Source organism: Coregonus clupeaformis, unplaced genomic scaffold (genome assembly GCF_020615455.1).
Source record: "Coregonus clupeaformis isolate EN_2021a unplaced genomic scaffold, ASM2061545v1 scaf0755, whole genome shotgun sequence".
In the NCBI taxonomy this organism is placed as follows: domain Eukaryota; kingdom Metazoa; phylum Chordata; class Actinopteri; order Salmoniformes; family Salmonidae; genus Coregonus; species Coregonus clupeaformis.
Window position 1 is genome coordinate 197,276 of NW_025534210.1, and position 27,725 is coordinate 225,000.

Sequence of the window (27,725 nt, forward strand, 5' to 3'; positions counted from 1 at the left end):
AGAGAGAGAGAGAGAGAGAGAGAGAGAGAGAGAGAGAATGCCCCTTGGCCCTATCGCACCTTAAGGAACTGAGGAATTTGATAAATACGAAATCTCACCATGATACATTTGGTACTATTACATTTGAAGCAAAAAAAGGAACATCTACATTAGGTCTTGAGCCTATAGCAGGGTTCTTCAATTCCGGTCCTGGAGGGCCGAAACACCTCTGTTTTTCATCCTCTCCTTCTAATCAGGGGCTAAATTCAGACCTGGGACACCAGGTGAGTGCAATTAACTACCAGGTAGAAATAAAAAAACAGAAGTGTTTTGGCCCTCCAGGACCGGAATTGAAGAACCCTGTCATAGACCCTAGTGATAACCTTGTGTTTTCCTTCACAATATGGTCGAGCCAGTTGCAGAAATAAATCTACTCTGCTGTTTGACCACACATTGGTAAGAGAGTGGCAAAACAGTTCAATTTCTCTGGGGGGGGTTTAGATGAGATATTGAACGTGATCGTGTTTGTCTCTGACTAACATAAGCAGAAACGATCCAACTTGACGTTGTCCTTTCGTGATGGATAATATGATTATTTTGCATATTGCTACTTTGTGGCCAAGTATGGCCCATGTGTTGTAAATGCTTGTCGGTCATCTGATCCTAAGTCTCTTGGATATAAGGTTATACGTTCAACCTTTTGATGGCTACTGAACTTGACTTTAAACAACATAAAGAGGTCTTTGTACACCTGTCTGCCATAGTGGTATACCATACCGTGTACCAGATGTCCTCTACAGTCCTGTGGCATAGTAGCTCTGGACCAGGATTCAATCCGTTCATGTTTTGTCGACTACGCGCCTTTTAAAGGCAAAACCAATCGAGCCGACATCTGCAGCGTTTTACCCTTGAATGTGATCTCCGCAAAATGTGGGCACATTGCCTTTAAAATATGCATTGTCGACAGCACTACACGGGTTGAATCCCTGCCTTACTTTGACAAAAAGCACTTCACCCAGAAACAACCTCACAGGACCAGCTCACTCCCAGGTCCTGCTTTCTCCAGACATCCGGGTTCTGAATGGAGACATGGGAGGATAGATAGATCTAACATAACATACATGAACCCTGTTCCCAAATCCTGGTTCTGTTTAGCTCCTCTTTTCTCATCGAGGAGAGGAGGGAGAGGGAGTGTTCTTCTCTTCTCTTCTCTCTTGTGTCTGTAAATTCTACCCTGTTCAAGTCCTCTCCCTCTTTAGGGGACCGATCTCAAATGGCACCCTAATACCTAGGTAGTCCCCTACTTTGGTGCACTATCTAGGGAATAGGGTGTAGAATTGGGACAGAGCCAGGGCTAGCAGTCTCCGTCTGAGACCAGGAAGATCATAGCTTCCTGCTTGCCGATGTCGGCCATGACGGTGGCCAGCTGGTTCAGGTTTCCACTGTGGAAGTGTTGGGCCTCCCACAGGTCCAGAATCACACTGGTTGGACTCGCCTTGGATGCAAAGAAACTCATGTGCCTGGAGAGGAGGAGAGGAGAGGAGAGGAGAGGAGAGGAGAGGAGAGGAGAGGAGAGGAGAGGAGAGGAGAGGAGAGGAGAGGAGAGGAGAGGAGAGGAGAGGAGAGGAGAGGAGAGGAGAGGAGAGGAGAGGAGAGGAGAGAGATTATTTTTCATTATTTATTTGATATCTCGTAAAGTTCATTTATCCAGTCATGTTGTCTCTGTGTTGTTTCTTGTCCCTTGTTGATGTGTCCTTCCCCCAATACTGCACTGTAAAGTGCAGTCATCAAGTTACTGACGTACTCTGTGTTCCTCTGCATCCTTACTATACTATACTATACTATACACTATACCACACTATACTACACTATACCACACTATACTACACTATACCACACTATACTACACTATACCACACTATACTACACTATACCACACTATACTACACTATACCACACTATAATACACTATACTACACACTATACTACACTATACTACACCATATAATACACTATAATATACTATACTACACACCATACTACACTATACTACACTATACTACACTATACTACACTATAATACACTATACTACACTATACACTATACTACACTATACTACACACTATACTACATACTATACTACACTATACCACACTATAATACACTATAATACACTATACTACACACTATACTACACTATACTACACTATACTACACTATACTACACTATACTACACTATACCACACTATACTACACCATACTACACTATAATACACTCTACTACACACTATACTACACTATACTACACTATACTACACTATACTACACTATACTACACTATAATACACACTATACTATACTACACTACACACTATACTACACTACACTACACTATAGTATACTACACTATACTACACTATAGTATACTACACTATCCTACACTATACTACACTAAATACTGTACTACACTACACACTATACTACATTACACTACACTATATTATCCTACACTACACGGTACTATACTATACTTAAGCAATAAGGCCCGAGGGGGTGTGGTATATGGCCAATATACCACAGCTAAAGGCTGTTCTTAAGCACGACGCAACACGGAGTACCTGGACACAGCCCTTAACCGTGGTATAATGGTCATATATCACAAACCCCCGAGGTGCCTTATTGCTATTATAAACTGGTTACCAACGTAATTAGAGCAGTGAAAAGAAATGTTTTGTCATACCCATGGTATACGGCCTGATATACCACGGCTTTCAGCCAATCAGCATTCAGGCTCAAACCACCCAGTTTATAATATAGTATACTTCTGCAAGCACAACAATATACATCAAACCATTCCTTTTAGAAGTCATATCCCTTCCCCTTCAGCAGTTAGGATCCCCTTTTTGCATTTGATTATAAAAATGTCCAACATAAATCACACATAAAACATTTAATAAATCCCATAAAGATCGTTCACATTTAAAGTAGGAAATGACCTTTTCCACTTCCAGGCCTTAACCTTTCACATCAAACCCAACCAATCAATAGACCTAAATGCAATGACCCCTGTCCTTCCTCACATGTTGCTTGCATCCCAAATGGCACCCCTATTCCCTATATAGTGCACTTCTTTTGACAAGAGCCCTAAGGGCCTCCGGTCAGAAGTAGTGCACTATATAGGGAATAGGGTGCCATTTGAGACGCAGACCAGTCCTTCAGCTCAGTAGAATATGTGATGTGGAGGATGACAGCTGAGGTATCTGGAGTGGCTCGTTCCATGTATTGGCCTTTTTCTGATCCTCCTACTGTCTGGGGATTTAAGTGTTGTTGTGTACATTTTACATTTTATTCATTTAGCAGACGCTCTTATCCAGCAGACGCTCTTACAGTTAGTGAGTGCATACATTATTATTTTTATTTTTCATACTGGCCCCCCCCGTGGGAAACGAACCCACAACCCTGGCGTTGCAAACGCCATGCTCTACCAACTGAGCTACATCCCTGCCGGCCATTCCCCTCCCCTACCCTGGACGATGCTGGGCCAATTGTGCGCCGCCCCATGGGTCTCCCAGTCGCGGCCGGCTACGACAGAGCCTGGATTCGAACCAGGATCTCTAGTGGCACAGCTAGCACTGCGATGCAGGGTGTACCACATCAAGGTGAGGGGGGAACTAGCCTAGAGGTCGGGGGTAGAGGGTTGGGGGTCGGGGTGTGAGGAGAGGTTGAGGGTAGAGGAAGGTCAGCAAGCCTGTCAGTCCTTCAGCTTCACCACGGTTGGATAGGGAACACAGCTGGACCTTTGTAATTCTTCACTCTCTCCTGCTAACCTACTGCAGTGAAAATCACTTTAATGGAATGACAAAGCGTTCAGACAATTTTTCAGGCTTATTTTCAGCGAGGGTGTGTGTGTGTGTGTGTGTGTGTGTGTGTGTGTGTGTGTGTGTGTGTGTGTGTGTGTGTGTGTGTGTGTGTGTGTGTGTGTGTGTGTGTGTGTGTGTGTGTGTGTGTGTGTGTGTGTGTGTGTGTGTGTGTGTGTGTGTGTGTGTGTGGACATCAAACAGACAGTCAGGCAGGTGGGAGAAGATACTGTATTGTATTCTACAGGAACAGATCACCTCACCATCCCAGCCGACATACAGGGCCACAACTAACAGAGCGGAGAACCAGCCTTTCATACCACACTGTTCTGTATAGTAGGGAGAACCTGCCTTTCATACCACACTGTTCTGTATAGTAGGGAGAACCAGCCTTTCATACCACACTGTTCTGTATAGTAGGGAGAAACAGCCTTTCATACCACACTGTTCTGTATAGTAGGGAGAACCAGCCTTTCATACCACACTGTTCTGTATAGTAGGGAGAAACAGCCTTTCATACCACACTGTTCTGTATAGTAGGGAGAACCTGCCTTTCATACCACACTGTTCTGTATAGTAGGGAGAACCAGCCTTTCATACCACACTGTTCTGTATAGTAGGGAGAACCAGCCTTTCATACCACACTGTTCTGTATAGTAGAGAGAAACAGCCTTTCACACCACACTGTTCTGTATAGTAGGGAGAACCAGCCTTTCATACCACACTGTTCTGTATAGTAGGGAGAACCAGCCTTTCATACCACACTGTTCTGTATAGTAGGGAGAACCAGCCTTTCATACCACACTGTTCTGTATAGTAGGGAGAACCAGCCTTTCATACTACACTGTTCTGTATAGTAGGGAGAAACAGCCTTTCACACCACACTGTTCTGTATAGTAGAGAGAAACAGCCTTTCACACCACACTGTTCTGTATAGTAGGGAGAACCAGCCTTTCATACCACACTGTTCTGTATAGTAGGGAGAAACAGCCTTTCACACCACACTGTTCTGTGTAGTAGGGAGAACCAGCCTTTCATACCACACTGTTCTGTATAGTAGGGAGAACCAGCCTTTCATACCACACTGTTCTGTATAGTAGGGAGAACCAGCCTTTCATACCACACTGTTCTGTATAGTAGGGAGAACCAGCCTTTCATACCACACTGTTCTGTATAGTAGGGAGAAACAGCCTTTCACACCACACTGTTCTGTATAGTAGGGAGAACCAGACTTTCATACCACACTGTTCTGTATAGTAGGGAGAAACAGCCTTTCATACTACACTGTTCTGTAATGTAGGGAGAACCAGCCTTTCATACTACACTGTTCTGTATAGTAGGGATAAACAGCCTTTCACACCGCACTGTTCTGTATAGTAGGGAGAAACAGCCTTTCATACCACACTGTTCTGTATAGTAGGGAGAACCAGCCTTTCATACCACACTGTTCTGTATAGTAGGGAGAACCAGCCTTTCATACCACACTGTTCTGTATAGTAGGGAGAACCAGCCTTTCATACTACACTGTTCTGTATAGTAGGGAGAAACAGCCTTTCACACCACACTGTTCTGTATAGTAGGGAGAACCAGCCTTTCATACTACACTGTTCTGTATAGTAGGGAGAAACAGCCTTTCATACCACACTGTTCTGTATAGTAGGGAGAACCAGCCTTTCATACCACACTGTTCTGTATAGTAGGGAGAAACAGCCTTTCATACCACACTGTTCTGTATAGTAGGGAGAACCAGCCTTTCATACCACACTGTTCTGTATAGTAGGGAGAACCAGCCTTTCATACCACACTGTTCTGTATAGTAGGGAGAACCAGCCTTTCATACCACACTGTTCTGTATAGTAGGGAGAAACAGCCTTTCATACCACACTGTTCTGTATAGTAGGGAGAAACAGCCTTTCATACCACACTGTTCTGTATAGTAGGGAGAACCAGCCTTTCATACCACACTGTTCTGTATAGTAGGGAGAACCAGCCTTTCATACCACACTGTTCTGTATAGTAGGGAGAACCAGCCTTTCATACCACACTGTTCTGTATAGTAGGGAGATAAAATCAAATACTGACATTTGGTGTTTTATCGCTTGGTCACGTTCACCTCTGCCTGCTTGTATTCACACACACACACTCCCACACACACATACACTCACACACACACAGACACACACACGTACCCACGCACACACACACAGACACACACACGTACCCATGCACACACACACAGACACACACGTAACTACAGCATGTCTTAGATTAGCTGCAGGATACATCCATAGGATACATCCATGTTAGATGGACTAAAATCCCTTCTATCCAAGCAGTCTATCATTCATTTAAAAGTCGGAACATGGACATACTGATCCCAGATTGCCCCTTTACCCGACAGAGGAGATGTTTCTTTAAGGGAACTAAATGGGAATGGATTAGGTTCAGCCAAACAGGGCTAATTGGACCTGTACTGCACCTATCCAATGTGTAATGAATTAGGGTAAATCCAACTGATGAGACAAGTGTACCTAATAGACTTCATTACCAGGAGGAAGTTACATTGGAAGGTAATTGATCAGGGTTTTCTCTCTGATTCTTTCCTGTTTAAAAGAAGCCTGATTTAAATTAGAAAGTTACTGGGACAAATTAGCCGTGTTAAATGGGAGAGGCATGGGCCCTGTCCCAAACGTTTATTGAATCTCTATACATAGGCCCAGTCCCAAACCAATCTTTTAGCCCTATACATAGGGCCTCGTTCACTCCCCCTAGGGTTATGGTTAGGGTTGGGGTTATGGTTAGTTACCTGTCCAGTTTGAGTCTCTGGGCCAGCAGTCTCCAATCGGCCCCGTTGGGACAAGGTGTATCCAAGCTGCTGCAGATCTTCTGCCTGATCAGATAGGGGATCTGGAAAGCACTGGGTCCTGCTAGAGCCATCCCGTTAGGGTTAGTGTCCATCAGCAGGAACTCCGAGTCCAGGGGCCGACAGTCCTATAGGGCCAGAGGGATATATAAAGGGTTATATAGGAACACATAGGGACAGAGACATACACATGTCCTGTATAGCTACGAGCCATGAACTATATAGTCCAGGGGAACTGCTGTCTTCTTAGGTCATATGAACCAAATAAACAGGAATAGAGAGTAGCAGCCACACACATATTAAACAACTGTTATTGTTAAGAGCCAGAAAAAGGAGTCCATCTCTTTGGATATCATATCAACACATATCTTGGAGAGGGCATATTGTGTGAAATACATCATACGTGACCTGAGTGTTACCATGGTGATGTTAAAGTCGAGACTGAAGCTCTGTAATGTAGTACTGTATATCACGGAGGAGCGTATTGTATCATAGTATCGTGTCGTGTGTATATATATATATGAGCGCTACCTTGGCGATGTTGAAGTCGAGGCTGAAGCTCTGTAATGTAGTACTGTATATCACGGAGGAGCGTATTGTATCATAGTATCGTGTCGTGTGTATATATATATATGAGCGCTACCTTGGCGATGTTGAAGTCGAGGCTGAAGCTCTGTCCCTCCCCCTCCACCTGCCAGACACACAGCTGACAGGTGAGCTCACAGGTACTGAGGCTGAGGCGCTCTAGGGCGAAGGTACAGTGGAGGTACCGCTGGGAACCGTTCCAGATGTGGTAGAACGGGATCTCCTAGAGAACAAGAACAGACTAACATTACAGTCTAGAACACAACACAATATGACCCAATATAAAGCAAAGGTTTCAGATGTGACTAGCTGCCCCGTGAGAGGGTATGAGCAGCACAATGATCACGATCTTAGTTGACTTATATTAGTGGAGAAAGCCGGGTTTCCAAAGATCCCGGTTCTAAATGAGCAGGTCGTTGAGTTGATGGAGAGTTTCTGAGAGAGGAAGAAAACCAGGTCTCTATTCTGAGTAGATTATGAATACATGAAGCTACCGTAACTTTTTCACGCCAAAGATTTTAAAGTGACTAGGTTTTAACAGAAGAACTTTGTGATACCGAAGCGCCAGTTCCTCTCTTTACAAACCAGTCAGGTACCAGCTGATAGAATTTATTCATGACTAAAACGTTCTACATCCTCTCCCCGTTGCTCCATATTCATGTCTCAGAGAAGCACTGAGGTAAGGTAGAGGGGTAAGGTGAGTGAGTGAGAGAGAGAGAGAGAGAGAGAGAGAGAGAGAGAGAGAGAGAGAGAGAGAGAGAGAGAGAGAGAGAGAGAGAGAGAGAGAGAGAGAGAGAGAGAGAGAGAGAGAGAGAGAGAGAGAGAGAGAGAGGGGTAATAGAGGTAGAGAGAGAGAGAGAGAGAGAGAGAGAGAGAGAGAGAGAGGAGAGAGAGAGACAGACAGACAGACAGACAGACAGACAGACAGACAGACAGACAGACAGACAGACAGACAGACAGACAGGCAATAGAGGGAGAGGGAGCCAGAGAGGGGATAGAGAGAGTGGTAGAGAGAGGGAGAGGTAAGGCAGACAAAACCAGGGCAGACTGCCTGCTTTCTCCACCTCTAGTTCACACAGTGAGAAGTCATTTCAGAGCAGAGCTTCTCAACTCAAGAGTTTGTTTCGGGTCACAGGTTGGCCATAACCAAGCATACATTATATACTAACTAGTATCTAGCTATTCATATATACTAAATAGTTTCTAACCATTCATATATTTCTAACTAGTGTCTAACCATTCATATATACTAACTAGTATATAACTATTCATATATACTAACTAGTATCTAAACATTACCAGTCATTTCAGAGGGGAGAACTGCTGCAGTACACAGTGGGTCACCTTGGACAAACTATTACCAGTCATTTCAGAGGGGAGAGCAGCTGCAGTACTCACATGTGGCCAAATGGGGGCACTGTGACCCAGGCGGACAGGAGAGGAGCAGGTGAGAGAGAGACCTGGCAGAGACAGACAGGAAGTCTTCAGCAGCCCAGAGAGAGAAACCAAGGCCTTCTCTGACTGCACTGCTGCGAAGAGACTGACTCTTGTCCCAAATTACACCCTATTCCCTTTATAGTGCCCTACTATTGACCAGGGCCCATAGGGGTGCCATTTGGGACGAAGCCTCTGAGTGTCTGTTCTAATGCATTGTGCTTCTGCTACTGCTGCTGCTTTTATGACCAGCTGCTCTCAGAGTAGGAGAGTTAAAGACAGGAGCTCACAGACACGGTATTCTCTTTAGGGACCAGCTGCTCTCAGAGTAGGAGAGTTAAAGACAGGAGCTCACAGACACGGTATTCTCTTTAGGGACCAGCTGCTCTCAGAGTAGGAGAGTTAAAGACAGGAGCTCACAGACACAGTATTCTCTTTAGGGACCAGCTGCTCTCAGAGTAGGAGAGTTAAAGACAGGAGCTCACAGACACAGTATTCTCTTTAGGGACCAGCTGCTCTCAGAGTAGGAGAGTTAAAGACAGGAGCTCACAGACACAGTATTCTCTTTAGGGACCAGCTGCTCTCAGAGTAGGAGAGTTAAAGACAGGAGCTCACAGACAGCACTCACACAGCACTCTCTCTCAATTCAATTTAAGGGCTTTATTGGCATGGGAAACGTGTGTTAACATTGCCAAAGCAAGTGAAGTAGATAGTAAACAAAAGTGAAATAAACAATAAATATTAACAGTAAACATTACACTCAGAAGTTCCAAAAGAATAAAGACATTTCAAATGTCATATTATGTCTACATACAGTGTTGTAACAATGTGCAAATAGTTAAAGTACAAATGGGAAAATAAATAAACATAAATATGGGTTGTATTTACAATGGTGTTTGTTCTTCACTGGTTGCCCTTTTCTCATGGCAACAGGTCATAAATCTTGCAGCTGTGATGGCACACTGTGGTATTTCACCCAGTAGATATGGGAGTTTATCAAAATTGGGTTTGTTTTCGAATTCTTTGTGGGTCTGTGTAATCTGTGGGAAATATGTGTCTCTTATATGGTCATACATCTGGCAGGAAGTTAGGAAGTGCAGCTCAGTTTCCACCTCATTTTGTGGGCAGTGTGCACATAGCCTGTCTTCTCTTGAGAGCCAGGTCAGCCTACGGCGGCCTTTCTCAATAGCAATGCTCACTGAGTCTGTACATAGTCAAAGCTTTCCTTACGTTTGGGTCAGTCACAGTGGTCAGGTATTCTGCCAGTGTGTACTCTCTCTCTCTCTCTCTCTCTCTCTCTCTCTCTCCTTCTCTCTCTCTCTCTCCCTCTCTCCCTCTCTCTCTCTCTCCCCTTCTCTCTCTCTCTCTCTCTCTCTCTCTCTCTCTCTCTCTCTCTCTCTCTCTCTCTCTCTCTCTCTCTCTCTCTCTCTCTCTCTCTCTCTCTCGCTCTCTCCAGCTGCAGTAGGCCAAGCAGGTGTGAAGGAGAGGAGAGGTGGAGGTAAAGGAAAGAGGTGGAGAGGGAGGGAGGGAGTTGGAGAGAGGAGGAGACGGAGGGAGGGAGTAGGAGAAAGGAGGAGAGGGAGGGAGGGAGTAGGAGAGAGGAGGAGAGGCTGAGAGGTCCCAGGAGTCAGGATGTGAAGGTAGTACCAGGTGTATTAATACACTTTTCTATATTTGATCTGGAGGGAGGGAGGGAGTAGGAGAGAGGGGGAGAGGGAGGGAGGGAGGGAGGGAGGGAGGGAGGGAGTAGGAGAGGGCGGGGAGGGAGGGAGGGAGTAGGAGAGGGAGGGAGGGAGGGAGGGAGGGAGTAGGAGAGGGAGGGAGGGAGGGAGGGAGGGAGGGAGGGAGGGAGGGAGGGAGGGAGGGAGGGAGGGAGGGAGGGAGGGAGGGAGGGAGGGAGTAGGAGAGAGGAGGGAGGGAGGGAGGGAGGGAGTAGGAGAGGGCGGGAGGGAGGGAGGGAGTAGGAGAGGGAGGGAGGGAGGGAGTAGGAGAGGGAGGGAGGGAGGGAGGGAGGGATTAGGAGAGGGAGGGAGGGAGGGAGGGAGGGAGTAGGAGAGGGAGGGAGGGAGGGAGTAGGAGAGGGAGGGAGGGAGGGAGGGAGTAGGAGAGGGAGGGAGGGAGGGAGGGAGGGAGGGAGGGAGGGAGGGAGTAGGAGAGAGGAGGAGAGGGAGGGAGTAGGAGAGAGGAGGAGAGGGAGGGAGAAGGAGAGGGAGGGAGGGAGGGAGTAGGAGAGGGAGGGAGGGAGGGAGGAGGAGAGGGAGGGAGGGAGTAGGAGAGGGAGGGAGGGAGGGAGTAGGAGAGAGGAGGAGAGGGAGGGAGTAGGAGAGGGAGGGAGGGAGGGAGTAGGAGAGGGAGGGAGGGAGGGAGGGAGTAGGAGAGAGGAGGAGAGGGAGGGAGTAGGAGAGGGAGGGAGGGAGGGAGTAGGAGAGGGAGGGAGGGAGTAGGAGAGAGGAGGAGAGGGAGGGAGTAGGAGAGAGGAGGAGAGGGAGGGAGTAGGAGAGAGAGGGAGGGAGGGAGTAGCAGAGAGGAGGAGAGGGAGGGAGTAGGAGAGAGAGGGAGGGAGGGAGTAGGAGAGGGAGGGAGGGAGGGAGTAGGAGAGAGAGGGAGGGAGGGAGTAGGAGAGGGAGGGAGGGAGGGAGGGAGTAGGAGAGAGGAGGAGAGGGAGGGAGTAGGAGAGAGAGGGAGGGAGGGAGTAGGAGAGGGAGGGAGGGAGTAGGAGAGAGAGGGAGGGAGGGAGTAGGAGAGGGAGGGAGGGAGGGAGGGAGTAGGAGAGAGGAGGAGAGGGAGGGAGTAGGAGAGGGAGGGAGGGAGGGAGTAGGAGAGAGGAGGAGAGGCTGAGAGGTTCCAGGAATCAGGATGTGAAGGTAGTACCAGGTGTATTAATACACTGTTCTATATTTGATCTGAGCTCCCTTTGAGAGAAGCTCCTAGTAGAATCAATCAGACAGGAAGTGTGGAGGCTGCTACACACACAATCCCCACTGACCATCTCTGAAGACACAGCACGCTGACCATCTAAGCCTGAAGCAAGGCCACAAGGGTTTTTAGGCAGAAGTCACGCAGTCCCTGACTCTCTCAACTCCCTCTATCCTAGAAATATTTCAAATGATCAACGGAAGATAAACCCCGACAACATTCAATTAAAACTTCCCAAAATCTGAACATGTCCTAAAGGGACCATGAAGGGACCATCGTTGTATCAGCAGCATTGAAGAGATACTGAGACCTCATGGTGATTCGTTAAACCTCTCATGCTCATGCTCAAATGACCAAAATGTACTAGTTACCAAACACTGAAATAATGACCGCGTCCCAAATGCCACTATATTCCCTATGTAGTGCACTACTTTTGACCAGGGGCCCTGGTGCTCTGTATAGGACAGGGATGGGCAACTGGCGGTCAATTTCCCAAAAAACTAAATAATTAATATATATACAGTGAGGGAAAAAAGTATTTGATCCCTTGCTGATTTTGTACGTTTGCCCACTGACAAAGAAATTATCAGTCTATAATTTTAATGGTAGGATAATTTGAACAGTGAGAGACAGAACAACAACAAAAAAATCCAGAAAAACACATGTAAAAAATGTTATAAATTGATTTGCATTTTAATGAGGCAAATAAGTATTTGACCCCCTCTCAATCAGAAAGATTTCTGGCTCCCAGGTGTCTTTTATACAGGTAACGAGCTGAGATTAGGAGCACACTCTTAAAGTGCTCCTAATCTCAGCTTGTTACCTGTATAAAAGACACCTGTCCACAGAAGCAATCAATCAATCAGATTCCAAACTCTCCACCATGGCCAAGACCAAAGAGCTCTCCAAGGATGTCAGGGACAAGATTGTAGACCTACACAAGGCTGGAATGGGCTACAAGACCATCGCCAAACAGCTTGGTGAGAAGGTGACAACAGTTGGTGCGATTATTCGCAAATGGAAGAAACACAAAAGAACTGTCAATCTCCCTCGGCCTGGGGCTCCATGCAAGATCTCACCTCGTGGAGTTGCAATGATCATGAGAACGGTGAGGAATCAGCCCAGAACTACACGGGAGGATCTTGTCAATGATCTCAAGGCAGCTGGGACCATAGTCACCAAGAAAACAATTGGTAACACACTACGCCGTGAAGGACTGAAATCCTGCAGCGCCCGCAAGGTCCCCCTGCTCAAGAAAGCATATATACAGGCCCGTCTGAAGTTTGCCAATGAACATCTGAATGATTCAGAGGAGAACTGGGTGAAAGTGTTGTGGTCAGATGAGACCAAAATCGAGCTCTTTGGCATCAACTCAACTCGCCGTGTTTGGAGTAGGAGGAATGCTGCCTATGACCCCAAGAACACCATCCCCACCGTCAAACATGGAGGTGGAAACATTATGCTTTGGGGGTGTTTTTCTGCTAAGGGGACAGGACAACTTCACTGCATCAAAGGGACGATGGACGGGGCCATGTACCGTCAAATCTTGGGTGAGAACCTCAGCCAGGGCATTGAAAATGGGTTGTGGATGGGTATTCCAGATTGACAATGACCCAAAACACACAGCCAGGGCAACAAAGGAGTGGCTCAAGAAGAAGCACATTAAGGTCCTGGAGTGGCTTAGCCAGTCTCCAGACCTTAATCCCATAGAAAATCTGTGGAGGGAGCTGAAGGTTCGAGTTGCCAAACGTCAGCCTCGAAACCTTAATGACTTGGAGAAGATCTGCAAAGAGAAGTGGGACAAAATCCCTCCTGGGATGTGTGCAAACCTGGTGGCCAACTACAAGAAACGTCTGACCTCTGTGATTGCCAACAAGGGTTTTGCCACCAAGTACTAAGTAATGTTTTGCAGAGGGGTCAAATACTTATTTCCCTCATTAAAATGCAAATCAATTTATAACATTTTTGACATGCGTTTTTCTGGATTTTTGTTGTTGTTATTCTGTCTCTCACTGTTCAAATAAACCTACCATTAAAATTATAGACTGATCATTTCTTTGTCAGTGGGCAAACGTACAAAATCAGCAGGTGATCAAATACTTTTTTCCCTCACTGTATATATATATATATATATATATATATATATATATACAACATTTTTTTACTGTTTAGAGTTAGAATAGTAGAATATAAACAAGGTGCAATTTAGAAATGTGGTGGTGCATCAGCAGTTTTTCTCTTGTTTTGTCACTCAATTAGTCCATGTCAGCTAAACATTTGTAAATTGGTCAATTAGTCTAGCCAGCTATCTAAACTTGCAGTAATCTTTGTCGAATTACCGATCTGGGGGGCCCCATTGATTTTGTTATTCACTCTCACTCATATCACTGTAAACATTTCTCTCCACCCAAAATGAGTAGAATTGCATGAAATTAGTTATAAAATGTATAAATCTTGCCTCTGCCACATGGCAAAATGTGTAGAATTGCAGCAAACTTGTTTGACAATTGAAACATTTTCTCTAAGCCCCACGGCAAAATGGGTAGAATTGCAGGAAATTAACTCTAAAACGTCTATGTTTCTCGCCGCTGTCAAGAGGGGGGGCAGCTAAAATGTTTTTGCTTGCAAAGTGGGTTAGGGTCCCCCATTCATTTTGTTAGTCACGCTCACTCAGATATCACTGCAAACATTTCTCTCCACCCTATGGCAAAATGTGTAGAAATTGCAGGAAATTAGCTGTAAAACGATGTGCCCTTGAGCAAAGCACTAAACCTTAATTTGCTCTTGGGGGCGCAGTACTGCTATGGCTGACCCTGTAAAACAACACATTTCACTGCACCTATCCGGTGTATCTGACAACGAACACATCTTTTTAACCCACCTGGTATCCGGCCAGTAGTTTGCTCCTCCAGTGCGCCTGGGGCATGTCGTGGATGGAGAGTCGCAGGTTGTGATAGCTGTCTTTAAACAGCAGGACGTGGGGCTCATCAATCAGACGACCTCCTAGCTGTCTCTCCATCTGCATCACCTCCTAGAGAGAGAGAGAGAGAGAGAGAGAGAGAGAGAGAGAGAGAGAGAGAGAGAGAGAGAGAGAGAGAGAGAGAGAGAGAGAGAGAGAGAGAGAGAGACAGAGAGACAGAGAGAGAGACAGAGAGAGACAGAGAGAGAGAGAGAGAGAGAGACACAGAGAGAGAGAGAGAGAGAGAGAGAGAGAGAGAGAGAGAGAGAGAGAGAGAGAGAGAGAGAGAGAGAGAGAGAGAGAGAGAGAGAGAGAGAGACAGAGAGAGAGCGAGCACATTGTTACAACACTGTATATATACATAATATGACATTTGAAATGTCTTTATTCTTTTGAAACTTCTGAGTGTAATGTTTACTGTTAATATTTATTGTTTATTTCACTTTTGTTTACTATCTACTTCACTTGCTTTGGCAATGTTAACATACGTTTCCCATGCCAATAAAGCCCTTAAATTGAAAATTGAATTGAATTGAGAGACGAGAGAGAGAGAGAGAGAGAGAGAGAGAGAGAGAGAGAGAGAGAGAGAGAGAGAGAGAGAGAGAGAGAGAGCGAGAGAGAGAGAATCAGAAGACAGGAAGGGAGGCACACACACTCATGGGCACCTGACTTAGTCTGAAAGGGGGGGTGAAAAAGCTTGGGATGGGGCAGAGCAATTCTACACTGTTTCTTAACATAATATTTTTTCTTAGGTTTTACCATAATAAATTATATTAAAAAAGTGTTTTAATTACTAGATTACTAATCTACCCCCTTCCCTGAATATCCCACCCCCAATAAAATGCAAAAATCTCTGAAGCTGGAGACTCTTATCTCCCTCAATAACTTTAAGCATCAGTTGTCAGAGCACCTTACCGATCACTGCACCTGTACACAGCCCATCTGAAATTAGCCCACCCAACTACCTCATCCCTATATTGTTATTTATTTTGCTCTTTTGCACCCCAGTATCTCTATTTGCACATCATCTCTTGCACATCTAGCATTCCAGTGTTAATACTATTGTAATTATTCTGCACTATAGCCTATTTATTGCCTTACCTCCATAACTTGCTACATTTGCACACACTGTATATATATTTTCTGTTGTATTTCTGACTTTATGTTTGTTTACCCCATATGTAACTCTGTGTTGTTTTTATTGCACTACTTTGCTTTATCTTTGCCAGGTCGCAGTTGTAAATGAGAACCTGTTCTCAACTGGCTTACCTGGTTAAATAAAGGTGAAAAAAAAATAAAAAAAATAATAATAATTGACAGGTCTGAAACCCTACCAACTCTGTGACTCACAAACATCCCGCCTCCTTCCCTGAAAATCCCACCCATAGTGATCGATTGACCGGTCTGACACCCAATCTGTGACTCTAACTAATATCCTGCTCCTCCCCTGACAGTCCCACCCACAGTGATTGATTGACAGGCCAAACTGTTAAGAATGTGGCCAGGAGAACACATGACAATGAGGAAATGAAATCAAAAATGGGAGGAATAATGTTGTTTTACCCAGTAAGGATTGGAATTTGAATGTTGTACTTATTTGTAGGTTTAAGAAAAAGCCTTACATTTACATTAAGTTTTCGTCTTCTTTTTGTCTCAAATAATCCCAGTAATGTTTAATAATTACAAATGTGAACATTGATTGATTTCTCTTTTAACCATTTTCTTTCTCAATATGCAGTGTTATCTGGAAGGGCATTGAACAAGAACTGTCAACTTGAAAATGCAAGCTGGAGTTTTGCATTTAAATTTGGTCATTGATTATGTTCTCATAAAAATAATATTGCAAACGTATTATTAATTTATCATTACCAAATAAGATTTTTGGAGGGCAGCTATAGAAAGTGCCTATAGAATGTCTTGGATTTCTTCAAAATTTGATTAAAAATTGATTTAATTGACTTTTTTTTTGTCAACAATCTACACAAAATGCTCTGTAATGTCAAAGTGGAAGAAAAATTGTATTTGTTTTTATGATTAATGAAAAATAAAGCACTAATATATTTTGATTAGATGAGTATTCACACCCCTGAATCAATGCATGTTCGAATCACCTTTGGCAGTGAGTCTCCTTGGGGAAGTCTCAAAAGAGCTTGTGCAAAATTTACCCAATATAATTTTCAGATTTTCGTGCAGATTTAAGTCAAATGTAATTTGACCACTCAGGAACATTCACTGTCTTCTTGGTAAGCAACTCCAGTGTAGATTTGGGTTCGTGTTGTAGGTTATTGTCCTGTTGAAAGGTGAATTCATCTCCCAGTGTCTGGTGTAAAGCAGACTGAACCAGGTTTTCCTCTAGGATTTTGCCTGTGCTTAGCTCCCATCCTGTTTATTTTTTTTCATCCTGAAAAACTCCCCAGTCTTTGCCGATGTCAAGCATACCCATAACATGATGCGTCTACCACCATGCTTGAAAATAAGGAGGCAGTTACTCAGTGATGTGTTGGGCCCAAACATAAGGCTTTGCATTTAGGCCACAAAGTGTATTTATTTACTTTAGTGCCTTTGTTGCATACATGTTTATTTATTTCTTCTTTTCACACTGTCATTTAGGTCATTATTGTGGAGTCAATACAATGTTGTTGATCCATCCTCAGTTTCCTCCCATCACAGCCATTTAACTCTGTAGCTGTTTTAAAGCCACCGATGGCCTCTTGGTCCTGCAACTCAGTTCAGGAGGACAACTGCATCTTTGATGTGTCTGGGTGGTTTAATACATCATCCACAGCATCATTATTAACTTGACCGCGCTTAAAGATATGTTGAATGTCTGATTTGCTGTTGTTACCCATCTACCAATCACTGCCCTTCTTTATGAGGCTTTCTAAAAGCTCCCTGGTCTTTGTAGTTGAAGCTGAGCTTGAAATTCAATACTTGACTGAAGGACCTTCCAGATGCTGTAATGTATGGGCGACAGAGGAAGGGTTAGTCATTAACAATCATGTCAACCACTATTATTTAACACAGAATGAGTCCATATAACTTATTATGTGATTTGTTAAGCCAAATTTTACTTCGGAACTAATTTAGGCTCTCCTTAACAAAGGGGGTGAATACATCTGGGAACGACTATGTTTCATGTATTACATTTGTATCAATTTGTAAACATTTGTAGAATTTTATTTTTACTCTGACATTATGGAGTATTTTGTGTAGACCAATGACAAAAAGTACAATGAAATCTATTTCAATCCCACTTTGTAACGCAACAAAATGGGGTGTAGACTTTCTACAGGCACTGTATATCCATAAATTGAGGCCCCCGAATCTGCAATAGAATTAATAAAATGTAGCGCAGGGTTCTCCAACCTTTTCTTTCATAAAGGCTAACTTCTCATTTACAGCCTGCATATTCTGTTATTGTTTAGGCCTGGTCAGTCACTCACTCACTCAGTCACTCAGTCACTCACTCACTCACTCACTCACTCACTCACTCACTCACTCACTCACTCACTCACTCACTCAGTCACTCAGTCACTCAGTCACTCACTCACTCACTCACTCACACATCTTAGGGAGATGGGGCCACTGCGTGAAGCCACAGCAGGTCGGCTCATGTTGTCTCAACATTCCTTTCATGTCACGGCAAGGTTATATCCCCTGTCTGTGCTCCGGCCTCCTAAGAATACATTAGCATGCTAATACAGCAGTCTCCCTCCCTCTCTCCCCCTCTCCCCTCCCCCATGCCTCCCCCTTTCCCCTCCCCCATCCCTCCCCCCTCCCTCCCTCCCTCCATCTCTTCTACCTGTTCTATGATGATGAAGTCACCACTGTAACCATTAGTCTCCTGCTTATTGTCCCTGCATGGCAGAACTCGTTAATTTCATTGTAGTTTTTGTGCCAGTACAGATTTGTAAATGCATGCATATTATTTTAATCTCAGTGGGAGTAGAGAGTCATTTGTTGCCGTCTAAAACACCATCTGGAGGGAGGGGATAATATCCACTGTCTCACACACACACCTCACACACACACACACGACCCAATCGTTCAGTCTTTTTGTTCTGTATCTATGGACATCTGTACCCAGTCGTTCATTCTAAATGTTCCATTACCATACTGGCTGGCAACATTCTTATCCCTTGCCTGCTAGCTAGCCAATTACGGCTAACTTACAGTCACGTCAAAAAGTGCAGCCAGAATAACAGCCAGCAAAGTAGCTGCATTTGCGTTTGTTTAAGCTGTTTTCTAGTGACATTTATTTGGACACATCCATAACAATGAGCTAATGAGGCGCGATTTCGCCTGGCATAGAGAATGTGCTCACTCATCAGAACACTGTTGTTCAGACAGAGGAGCTAGCCAACAACACAGCTACAGTAACACAATCACTTCAAACTGAAGCTGGAAAGACTGCAAACTAGTTGCACTTCGTTGTACCTTTTTTCAATAGATTTTTTTTCTTTTGTATATATCCTTAAAAATGATGCCAGCTGATTCATGATTTCGACTGGCTGAGAAACGCTGCCTGCCTGTCTGTCTCGTCCCGACTACCGACACGTTCATTACTATGGGACAGCTGGAGATCGAATTTGAATATTGAAACAATGTTGCAAATGTCGGAGAGACAGACAGCAAGGTTTATACAAATCTCAGCTGTTGAAAACTAAATGTTAGTCTGAAAGAAATGTGAGATAATGTCTAAATGCTTTTTATAGTGGAGATCAAGTTTATAAATAGCCTGGCTGGGCTGATGAGACAGTGGATTGGGCAGTCAGATGGAACAGAGTAAATAGGCTTATTAACATCATAGATTTAGCTGGTGGTAACTTGTGGAATAGCCACCGGCTGGAATGTGGTTTTAACCAATCAGCATTCAGGATTAGACCCACCCGTTGTATAAATTACTTTTAAAAGAGTTGATAAGAACACTAGAAGATCTATAGTATACATATTACTATTAAACGAGTTGATAAGAACACTAGGAGAAAAAAAACTCAGTGACGTGTGGGTTTTCAAGCATGAACTGCTCGTTTCAAGTCCTGCCACAACATCTCAATTGGGATTAGGTCTGGACTTTGACTAGGCCATTCCAAAACGTCCAATTTGTTGCTTTTTAGCAATTTTCATGTAGACTTGATTGTGTGTTTTGGATCATTGTCTTGCTGCATGACCCAGCTGCGCTTCAGCTTCAGCTCACAGACGGATTGTCTGACATTCTCCTGTAGAATTCTCTGATACAGAGCAGAATTCATGGTTCATGGAAAATTGCTAAAAAAGCAACAAATTGGAAGTTTTGGAATGGCCTAGTCAAAGTCCAGACCTAATCCCAATTGAGATGTTGTGGCAGGACTTGAAAAGAGCAGTTCATGCTTGAAAACCCACACGTCACTGAGTTAAAGCAGTTCTGCATGGAAGAGTGGGCCAAAATTCCTCCACAGCGACGTGAGAGACTGATCAACAACTACAGGAAGCATTTGGTTGGAGTCATTGCAGCTAAAGGTGCCACAACCAGTTATTGAGTGTAAGGGGGCAATTACTTTTTCACACAGGGGAATTGGGTGTTGCATAACTTTGTTTATGAAATAAATATGTAATTGTTGTGTTATTTGTTCACTTATGTTCCCTTGATCTAATATTAGGTTTTGGTTGAAGATCTGATAACATTCAGTATCACAAATACGCAGAGAAAATTAGAAAGGGGGCAAATACTTTTTCATAGCACTGTGTATATATCTATCTATATATATATATATATATATATATATATATATATATACAGTGGGGGAAAAAAGTATTTAGTCAGCCACCAATTGTGCAAGTTCTCCCACTTAAAAAGATGAGAGAGGCCTGTAATTTTCATCATAGGTACACGTCAACTATGACAGACAAATTGAGAATTTATTTTCCAGAAAATCACATTGTAGGATTTTTTATGAATTTATTTGCAAATTATGGTGGAAAATAAGTATTTGGTCACCTACAAACAAGCAAGATTTCTGGCTCTCACAGACCTGTAACTTCTTCTTTAAGAGGCTCCTCTGTCCTCCACTCGTTACCTGTATTAATGGCACCTGTTTGAACTTGTTATCAGTATAAAAGACACCTGTCCACAACCTCAAACAGTCACACTCCAAACTCCACTATGGCCAAGACCAAAGAGCTGTCAAAGGACACCAGAAACAAAATTGTAGACCTGCACCAGGCTGGGAAGACTGAATCTGCAATAGGTAAGCAGCTTGGTTTGAAGACATCAACTGTGGGAGCAATTATTAGGAAATGGAAGACATACAAGACCACTGATAATCTCCCTCGATCTGGGGGCTCCACGCAAGATCTCACCCCGTGGGGGTCAAATGATCACAAGAACGGTGAGCAAAAATCCCAGAACCACACGGGGGGACCTAGTGAATGACCTGCAGAGAGCTGGGACCAAAGTAACAAAGCCTACCATCAGTAACACACTACGCCGCCAGGGACTCAAATCCTGCAGTGCCAGACGTGTCCCCTGCTTAAGCCAGTACATGTCCAGGCCCGTCTGAAGTTTGCTAGAGTGCATTTGGATGATCCAGAAGAGGATTGGGATAATGTCATATGGTCAGATGAAACCAAAATATAACTTTTTGGTAAAAACTCAACTCGTCGTGTTTGGAGGACAAAGAATGCTGAGTTGCATCCAAAGAACACCATACCTACTGTGAAGCATGGGGGTGGAAGCATCATGCTTTGGGGCTGTTTTTCTGCAAAGGGACCAGGACGACTGATCCGTGTAAAGGAAAGAATGAATGGGGCCATGTATCGTGAGATTTTGAGTGAAAACCTCCTTCAATCAGCAAGGGCATTGAAGATGAAACGTGGCTGGGTCTTTCAGCATGACAATGATCCCAAACACACCGCCCGGGCAACGAAGGAGTGGCTTCGTAAGAAGCATTTCAAGGTCCTGGAGTGGCCTAGCAAGTCTCCAGATCTCAACCCCATAGAAAATCTTTGGAGGGAGTTGAAAATCTGTGTTGCCCAGCGACAGCCCCAAAACATCACTGCTCTAGAGGAGATCTGCATGGAGGAATGGGCCAAAATACCAGCAACAGTGTGTGAAAACCTTGTGAAGACTTACAGAAAACGTTTGACATGTGTCATTGCCAACAAAGGGTATATAACAAAGTATTGAGAAACTTTTGTTATTGACCAAATACTTATATTCCACCATAATTTGCAAATAAATTCATTAAAAATCCTACAATGTGATTTTCTGGAATTTTTTTTCTCATTTTGTCTGTCATAGTTGACGTGTACCTATGATGAAAATTACAGGCCTCTCTCATCTTTTTAAGTGGGAGAACTTGCACAATTGGTGGCTGACTAAATACTTTTTTCCCCCACTGTATATATATATATATATATATATATATACATACACTACCGTTCAAAAGTTTGGGGTCACTTAGAAATGTCCTTGTTTTCGAAAGAAAATCAATATTTTGTCCATTAAATAACATCAAATTGATCAGAAATACAGTGTAGACATTGTTAATGTTGTAAATGGCTATTGTAACTGATAACTGTTGATTTTTAATGGAATATCTACATAGGCGTACAGAGGCCCATTATCAGCAACCATCATTTACATTTACATTTACATTTACGTCATTTAGCAGACGCTCTTATCCAGAGCGACTTACAAATTGGTGCATTCACCCTATAACCAGTGGGATAACCACTTTAGAAATATTTTATTTTATATATATATATATATATATATATATATATATATATAATATATATTTTTTTAATTTAAAGAGGGGGGGGGGGGGGTAGAAGGATTACTTTATCCTATCCCAGGTATTCATTAAAGAGGTGGGGTTTCAAATGTCTCCGGAAGGTGGTGAGTGACTCCGCTGTCCTGGCGTCGTGAGGGAGCTTGTTCCACCATTGGGGTGCCAGAGCAGCGAACAGTTTTGACTGGGCTGAGCGGGAACTATGCTTCCGCAGAGGAAGGGGAGCCAGCAGGCCAGAGGTGGATGAACGCAATGCCCTCGTTTGGGTGTAGGGACTGATCAGAGCCCGAAGGTACGGAGGTGCCGTTCCCCTCACAGCTCCATAGGCAAGCACCATGGTCTTGTAACAGATGCGAACTTCAACTGGAAGCCAGTGGAGTGTGCGGAGGAGCGGGGGAGCGGAGTGACGTGAGAGAACTTGGGAAGTGTCACGGTTCTCTAAGACCGAACCCAGAAGCAGACCAGGACAAGGTGAGTTGAACGAATGAGAGTGTTTATTTACAGGGAAAAGATGCAGAATAGTCCAGTAGACGGAGCGGGTGGCGGAGATGAGTAGGTGGTGGTGAAGTAGCAGATGAACTGATGGCACGGCAGGGGTTGGGTGAAGGTTCCGGGAGAATGATGTTTATGGCTAACGATCCGGCAGGGAATGGATGTTAGGCCAGAGCCTAAGAAGGGTGATGATCAGGACCAGGTGTGCAGATTGCTGATGGGATGCAGGTGCGGAAATCAAGAGAGCTCCCTGGAGCGTTCCAGAACCCTCGGGAAACTGGAGATCACGAACATAAAAACTAGTCCACAGACAGGACCCGACTCAGACTGCCGGGATCGTTACAGTACCCCCCCTCCGACGAACGCCACCGGGCGGACTCCCCGGAGCGCCAGGATGGAGGCGGTAGAAGTCACTGATGAGGTCAGCATCTAGGACCTGTCGCCGCGGAATCCAACTCCTCTCTTCAGGACCATACCCCTCCCAGTCCACGAGATACTGGAAACCCCGGCCCCGCCGTCTGGAATCCATGATGCGACGCACCGTGTAGGCAGGACCACCTCCGATCATCCGAGGAGGAGGAGGAGGAGGCGGAGGAGGCAACAGAGGACTGAGGAAAACAGGCTTGAGGCAGGAGACATGAAAGGTGGGATGGACTCTGAGCGTCCTCGGGAGTTTGAGTCGAACTGCCACCGGATTGATCACCTTCTCCACCACAAACGGACCAATGAACTTCGGTAACAACTTCCCTAGACTCAGTCCGTAAAGGAAGATCCCGTGTAGCCAACCAGACCCTATCTCCGATGGTGTAGGTGGGAGCGGGGATCCGGCGACGATCGCCTGGAGCTGATACCGGTCCGAAACTCTAAGGAGTGCTTTTCTGGCCCGATGCCAGGTCCGGTGGCAACGACGAATATGGACCTGAACAGAAGGCACTGAGAGCTCCTTCTCCTGAGAAGGGAACAAGGGAGGTTGGTAGCCATACAGGCACTGGAAGGGAGACATCCCAGTGGCAGATGTAGGGAGAGTATTGTGGGCATACTCAACCCAAGGCAACTGAGAGACCCAGGAGGTGGGGTTGGAAGAGGCCAGGCAGCGTAGCGTGGATTCCATCTTCTGGTTGGCTCTCTCCGCCTGACCATTAGATTGGGGGTGAAAACCAGATGTGAGACTGACTGTAGCTCCAATGGCCAAACAGAAGGACTTCCAGACAGCAGAGGTAAACTGAGGGCCACGGTCGGAAACGATATCACTGGGCAACCCGTGGACCCTGAAAACCTCCCCTAACCAGGATCTCGGACGTCTCCGAGGCAGAGGGAAGCTTGGCAATTGGCACAAAGTGGGCGAACTTGCTGAATCTGTCCACGATAGTCAGAACGACCGTGTTCCCCTCAGAAGCGGGCAACCCAGTGACAAAGTCCAGGGCCAGATGCGACCATGGTCGCCGGGGAATAGGAAGGGGGTGAAGTAGTCCAGAGCTGGGCCGATTGGTACTCTTATTCTGCGCACACACTGGACAGGCAGCAACATAACCCCGAGTATCCTCGGCCATGGCAGGCCACCAAAAAGCGTCTGCGAAGAAACGCCATCGTCCGAGCCACGCCAGGGTGACAAGCCATCTTGCTGGCGTGGGACCATTTGAGGACCGCAGGACGAACCGACTCAGGCACAAACAACCGACCGGGTGGACCGTTACGGGGACCGGGCTGCGTCCGAAGAGCCGCCATCACCTCCTCCTCAATCTTCCACCTAACAGCTCCCACGACGCAGTTCCGGGGGAGAATTGTCTCGGTCTTGGACCCACTCTCCTCCGTCTTGGAGAACATCCGAGACAAGGCGTCCGCCTTGCCGTTCTTAGATCCAGGTCGGAACGTCAGGGAAAAAATTGAATCGTCCGAAAAACAACGACCACCTGGCCTGACGGGAGTTGAGACGTCTAGCCGATTGCACGTAAGCAAGATTCTTGTGGTCAGTCCAGACAATAAACGGCTGCTCCGCCCCTCCAACCAGTGGCGCCACTCCTCCAAGGCAAGTTTCACCGCGAGAAGCTCCCGGTTACCCACATCGTAATTCCTCTCCGCAGGCGAAAGGCGACGAGTAGTAGGCGCAGGGATGGAGTTTACTGTCCGTGGAGCAACGCTGCGACAGGATGGCGCCAACTCCCACATCGGACGCGTCCACTTCAACGACGAACTGACGGTCCGTGTCCGGTTGAGAGAGAATCGGTGCGTTGGTGAATCGCCTCTTCAAATCCAGAAACGCTCGATCCGCCTCCGGATTCCACTTGAAGCTCCTGATACTGGAAGTCAAGGCCGTTAACGGAGCGGCCACACGGCTGTAATCCCGGATGAATCTGCGGTAGAAATTCGCAAACCCCAAAAAATCTCTGGAGCTGCAATCTCGTACCGGGCTGGGCCCATTCCAGAACCGCTCTAACCTTCTCCTGGTCCATCCTAATCTCTCCCCTGGAGATGATGTACCCGAGAAAGGATGTCGTGTGGGCGTGGAACTCGCACTTCTCGGCCTTCACGAACAGGCGATTCTCCAACAATCGCTGCAGAACCTGCCGGACATGCTGGACGTGGTCGGGAAGGTTCCTTCGAGAAGATCAGAATGTCATCCAGGTAAACAAACACAAAGAGACCGATCATATCTCTCAGGACGTCGTTCACCATACTCTGGAATACCGCTGGAGCATTGGTCAGTCCAAACGGCATCACCTGATACTCGAAGTGACCCATCGGTGTATTGAAACCCGTCAACCACTCGTCTCCCTCTCTGATCCGGACCATGTGATACGCATTGCGTAGGCCTAGCTTGGTGAACACCGTAGCACCCTGTAAGGAGTCGAAGGCAGAACTCATCAAGGGCAGGGGATACTTGTTCTTGACCGTGATGTCATTCACCCCCCGATAATCAATACACGGTCGAAGAGAGCCATCCTTCTTACCCACAAAGAAGAATCCTGCCCCCAGGGGTGATGACGAGGGACGAACGAGACCAGCAGCTAGGGACTCCTTGATGTAGGTCTCCAAAGCCTCACGTTCAGGGCGGGAGATACTGTATAACCTTCCCCTTGGGGTAGACAGCTCCAGGGAACAGGTTGATGGCACAATCATATGGTCGGTGGGGAGGGAGTGACAGAGCCTTCTGCTTACTGAACACTTCCCCAAATCGTGATATGTCTCGGGAACCAGGGACAAATCTGGGGGGTTTAGCCTCAATCACCTGACTGGGAACCGAATGGGGACAGGCAGTCTTGAGACAGTTAGCATGACAATCAAGGCTCCAACTCGTTACCTTGCCCGTCACCCAATCGAACGTGGGATTGTGTTCCTTCAGCCAGGGGTATCCAAGGACTAGAGGAACATGGGAAGACGGCAGAATGAAGAATGAAATCATCTCCGAATGATTCCCCGACAACAGCATCTTAACCGGTTCAGTCCTCATCGTGATACGTGCCAGACTACTGCCGTTCAGAGTGGTCGCTTCAATGGCTTCCGGCAATTGCTCCTTGGAAAGCCCCAGCTGTTCCACCAACTCGGCATCAAGAAAGCTTCCATCGGCACCTGAATCGACAAAGCGTTAATCGCTAAGCTCTGATTCCTGTTCACAAGGGTAGCCGGGAAACGGGGTCTGACAGAGGTACTGAGAGGTTGAAACTGGCTCGCTAAAAGTCCTCCCAACTTTAGCGAGCCGGGCAGTTTGACGACCGCCCGGGAACAAGTGGAGATGTAATGTCCCGAGCTACCACAGTAGAGGCAACAGTTGGTCTTACGTCTATGTTGACGCTCCTCCTTGGTTAACCCGTGCCGCCCCACTTGCATGGGTTCAGAATCGGGAGAGAGAACCTCTCCAATAATCCTTTGTGGTGGAGAATGATCGACGTGTTCTGGTCCACCACCCGACCCGACTGGGAACTGAGAAGCTGATCGATTGGACGGACCCCATTGCTTCTCCCTCCTTCGCTCTCGGACTCGATTATCCACCCGAATAGACAAGGCTACCAAGCTGTCCAGGTCACTAGGCTCCGGATAGGAGATCAACTCATCCTTGAGCTGCTCCGACAGACCCTGGTAAAAGGCCGCTTGCAGAGACTCCTCATTCCACCCACTCTCCACAGCCAACGTCTTGAACTCGATCACGAAGTCGGCCACGCTGCGAGTTCCTTGGCGAAGCGAAAACAGGCGCCTAGCTGCGTCCCTCCCTCGGACGGAATGGTCGAAGAGCTTCCTCATCTCGGCCGTGAACCCTGGTATGACGCCATGCAGGGATCCTGTCGTTCCCAAACGGCTGAAGCCCACTCCAGCGCTCGACCACGCAGCAACTCAATCACAAAGGCTATCCTAGCCTTGTCTGTGGCATAAGAGTAGGGCTGTAGATCGAACACTAATCCACACTGCATAAGGAAGGAACGGCATCTTCCCAGCTCCCCCTCATATTTATCCGGCGTCGGAACCTTGGGCTCACGGAAGGACACAGCTCCAGAAGCGGCAGGCGAGATGGGTGAAACCGGTAGTGGATCCTCCACCGGAGACTTGCGTTGGTTCTGGACCTCCGTCAGACCGGTAGAAAGGTTCCGAACTGACAACGCGATCTCCTGTAGTACCGTGCTATGATGGCCCAACATCTTCTCCTGATGGGTAATGGCATGGCGAACAGAGTCCAGGTCCGCTGGGTTCATTAATGGCCGGATCGTTCTGTCACGGTTCTCTAAGACCGAACCCAGAAGCAGACCAGGACAAGGTGAGTTGAACGAATGAGAGTGTTTATTTACAGGGAAAAGATGCAGAATAGTCCAGTAGACGGAGCGGGTGGCGGAGATGAGTAGGTGGTGGTGAAGTAGCAGATGAACTGATGGCACGGCA

The 27,725-nt window shown here is 46.0% G+C and overlaps 1 protein-coding gene across 1 annotated transcript; it reads right to left on the reverse strand.

The window, feature by feature from the left end:
* Positions 1 to 347: 347 nt before the first annotated feature.
* On the reverse strand, positions 348 to 14,661 carry LOC123485600 (netrin receptor UNC5A-like). The gene is made up of 4 exons (XM_045216624.1): positions 14,518 to 14,661; positions 7,345 to 7,509; positions 6,645 to 6,829; positions 348 to 1,499 (listed from the first exon to the last, which is right to left on the reverse strand). Exons 1-4 carry the CDS (start codon positions 14,659 to 14,661, stop codon positions 1,334 to 1,336), a joined length of 660 nt encoding a protein of 219 aa, XP_045072559.1. The 3' UTR covers positions 348 to 1,333.
* Positions 14,662 to 27,725: the final 13,064 nt, after the last annotated feature.

Coding starts and splice junctions, on each gene's coding strand:
- LOC123485600 (XM_045216624.1), bottom strand. CDS start 14,661: ATGCAGATGGAGAGACAGCTAGGAGGTCGTCTGATTGATGAGCCCCAC. Junction 7,510..14,517: donor AACTACTGGCCGGATACCAG/GTGGGTTAAAAA, acceptor CTTGTTCTCTAG/GAGATCCCGTTCTACCACAT. Junction 6,830..7,344: donor TCGACTTCAACATCGCCAAG/GTAGCGCTCATA, acceptor CTGGCCCTATAG/GACTGTCGGCCCCTGGACTC.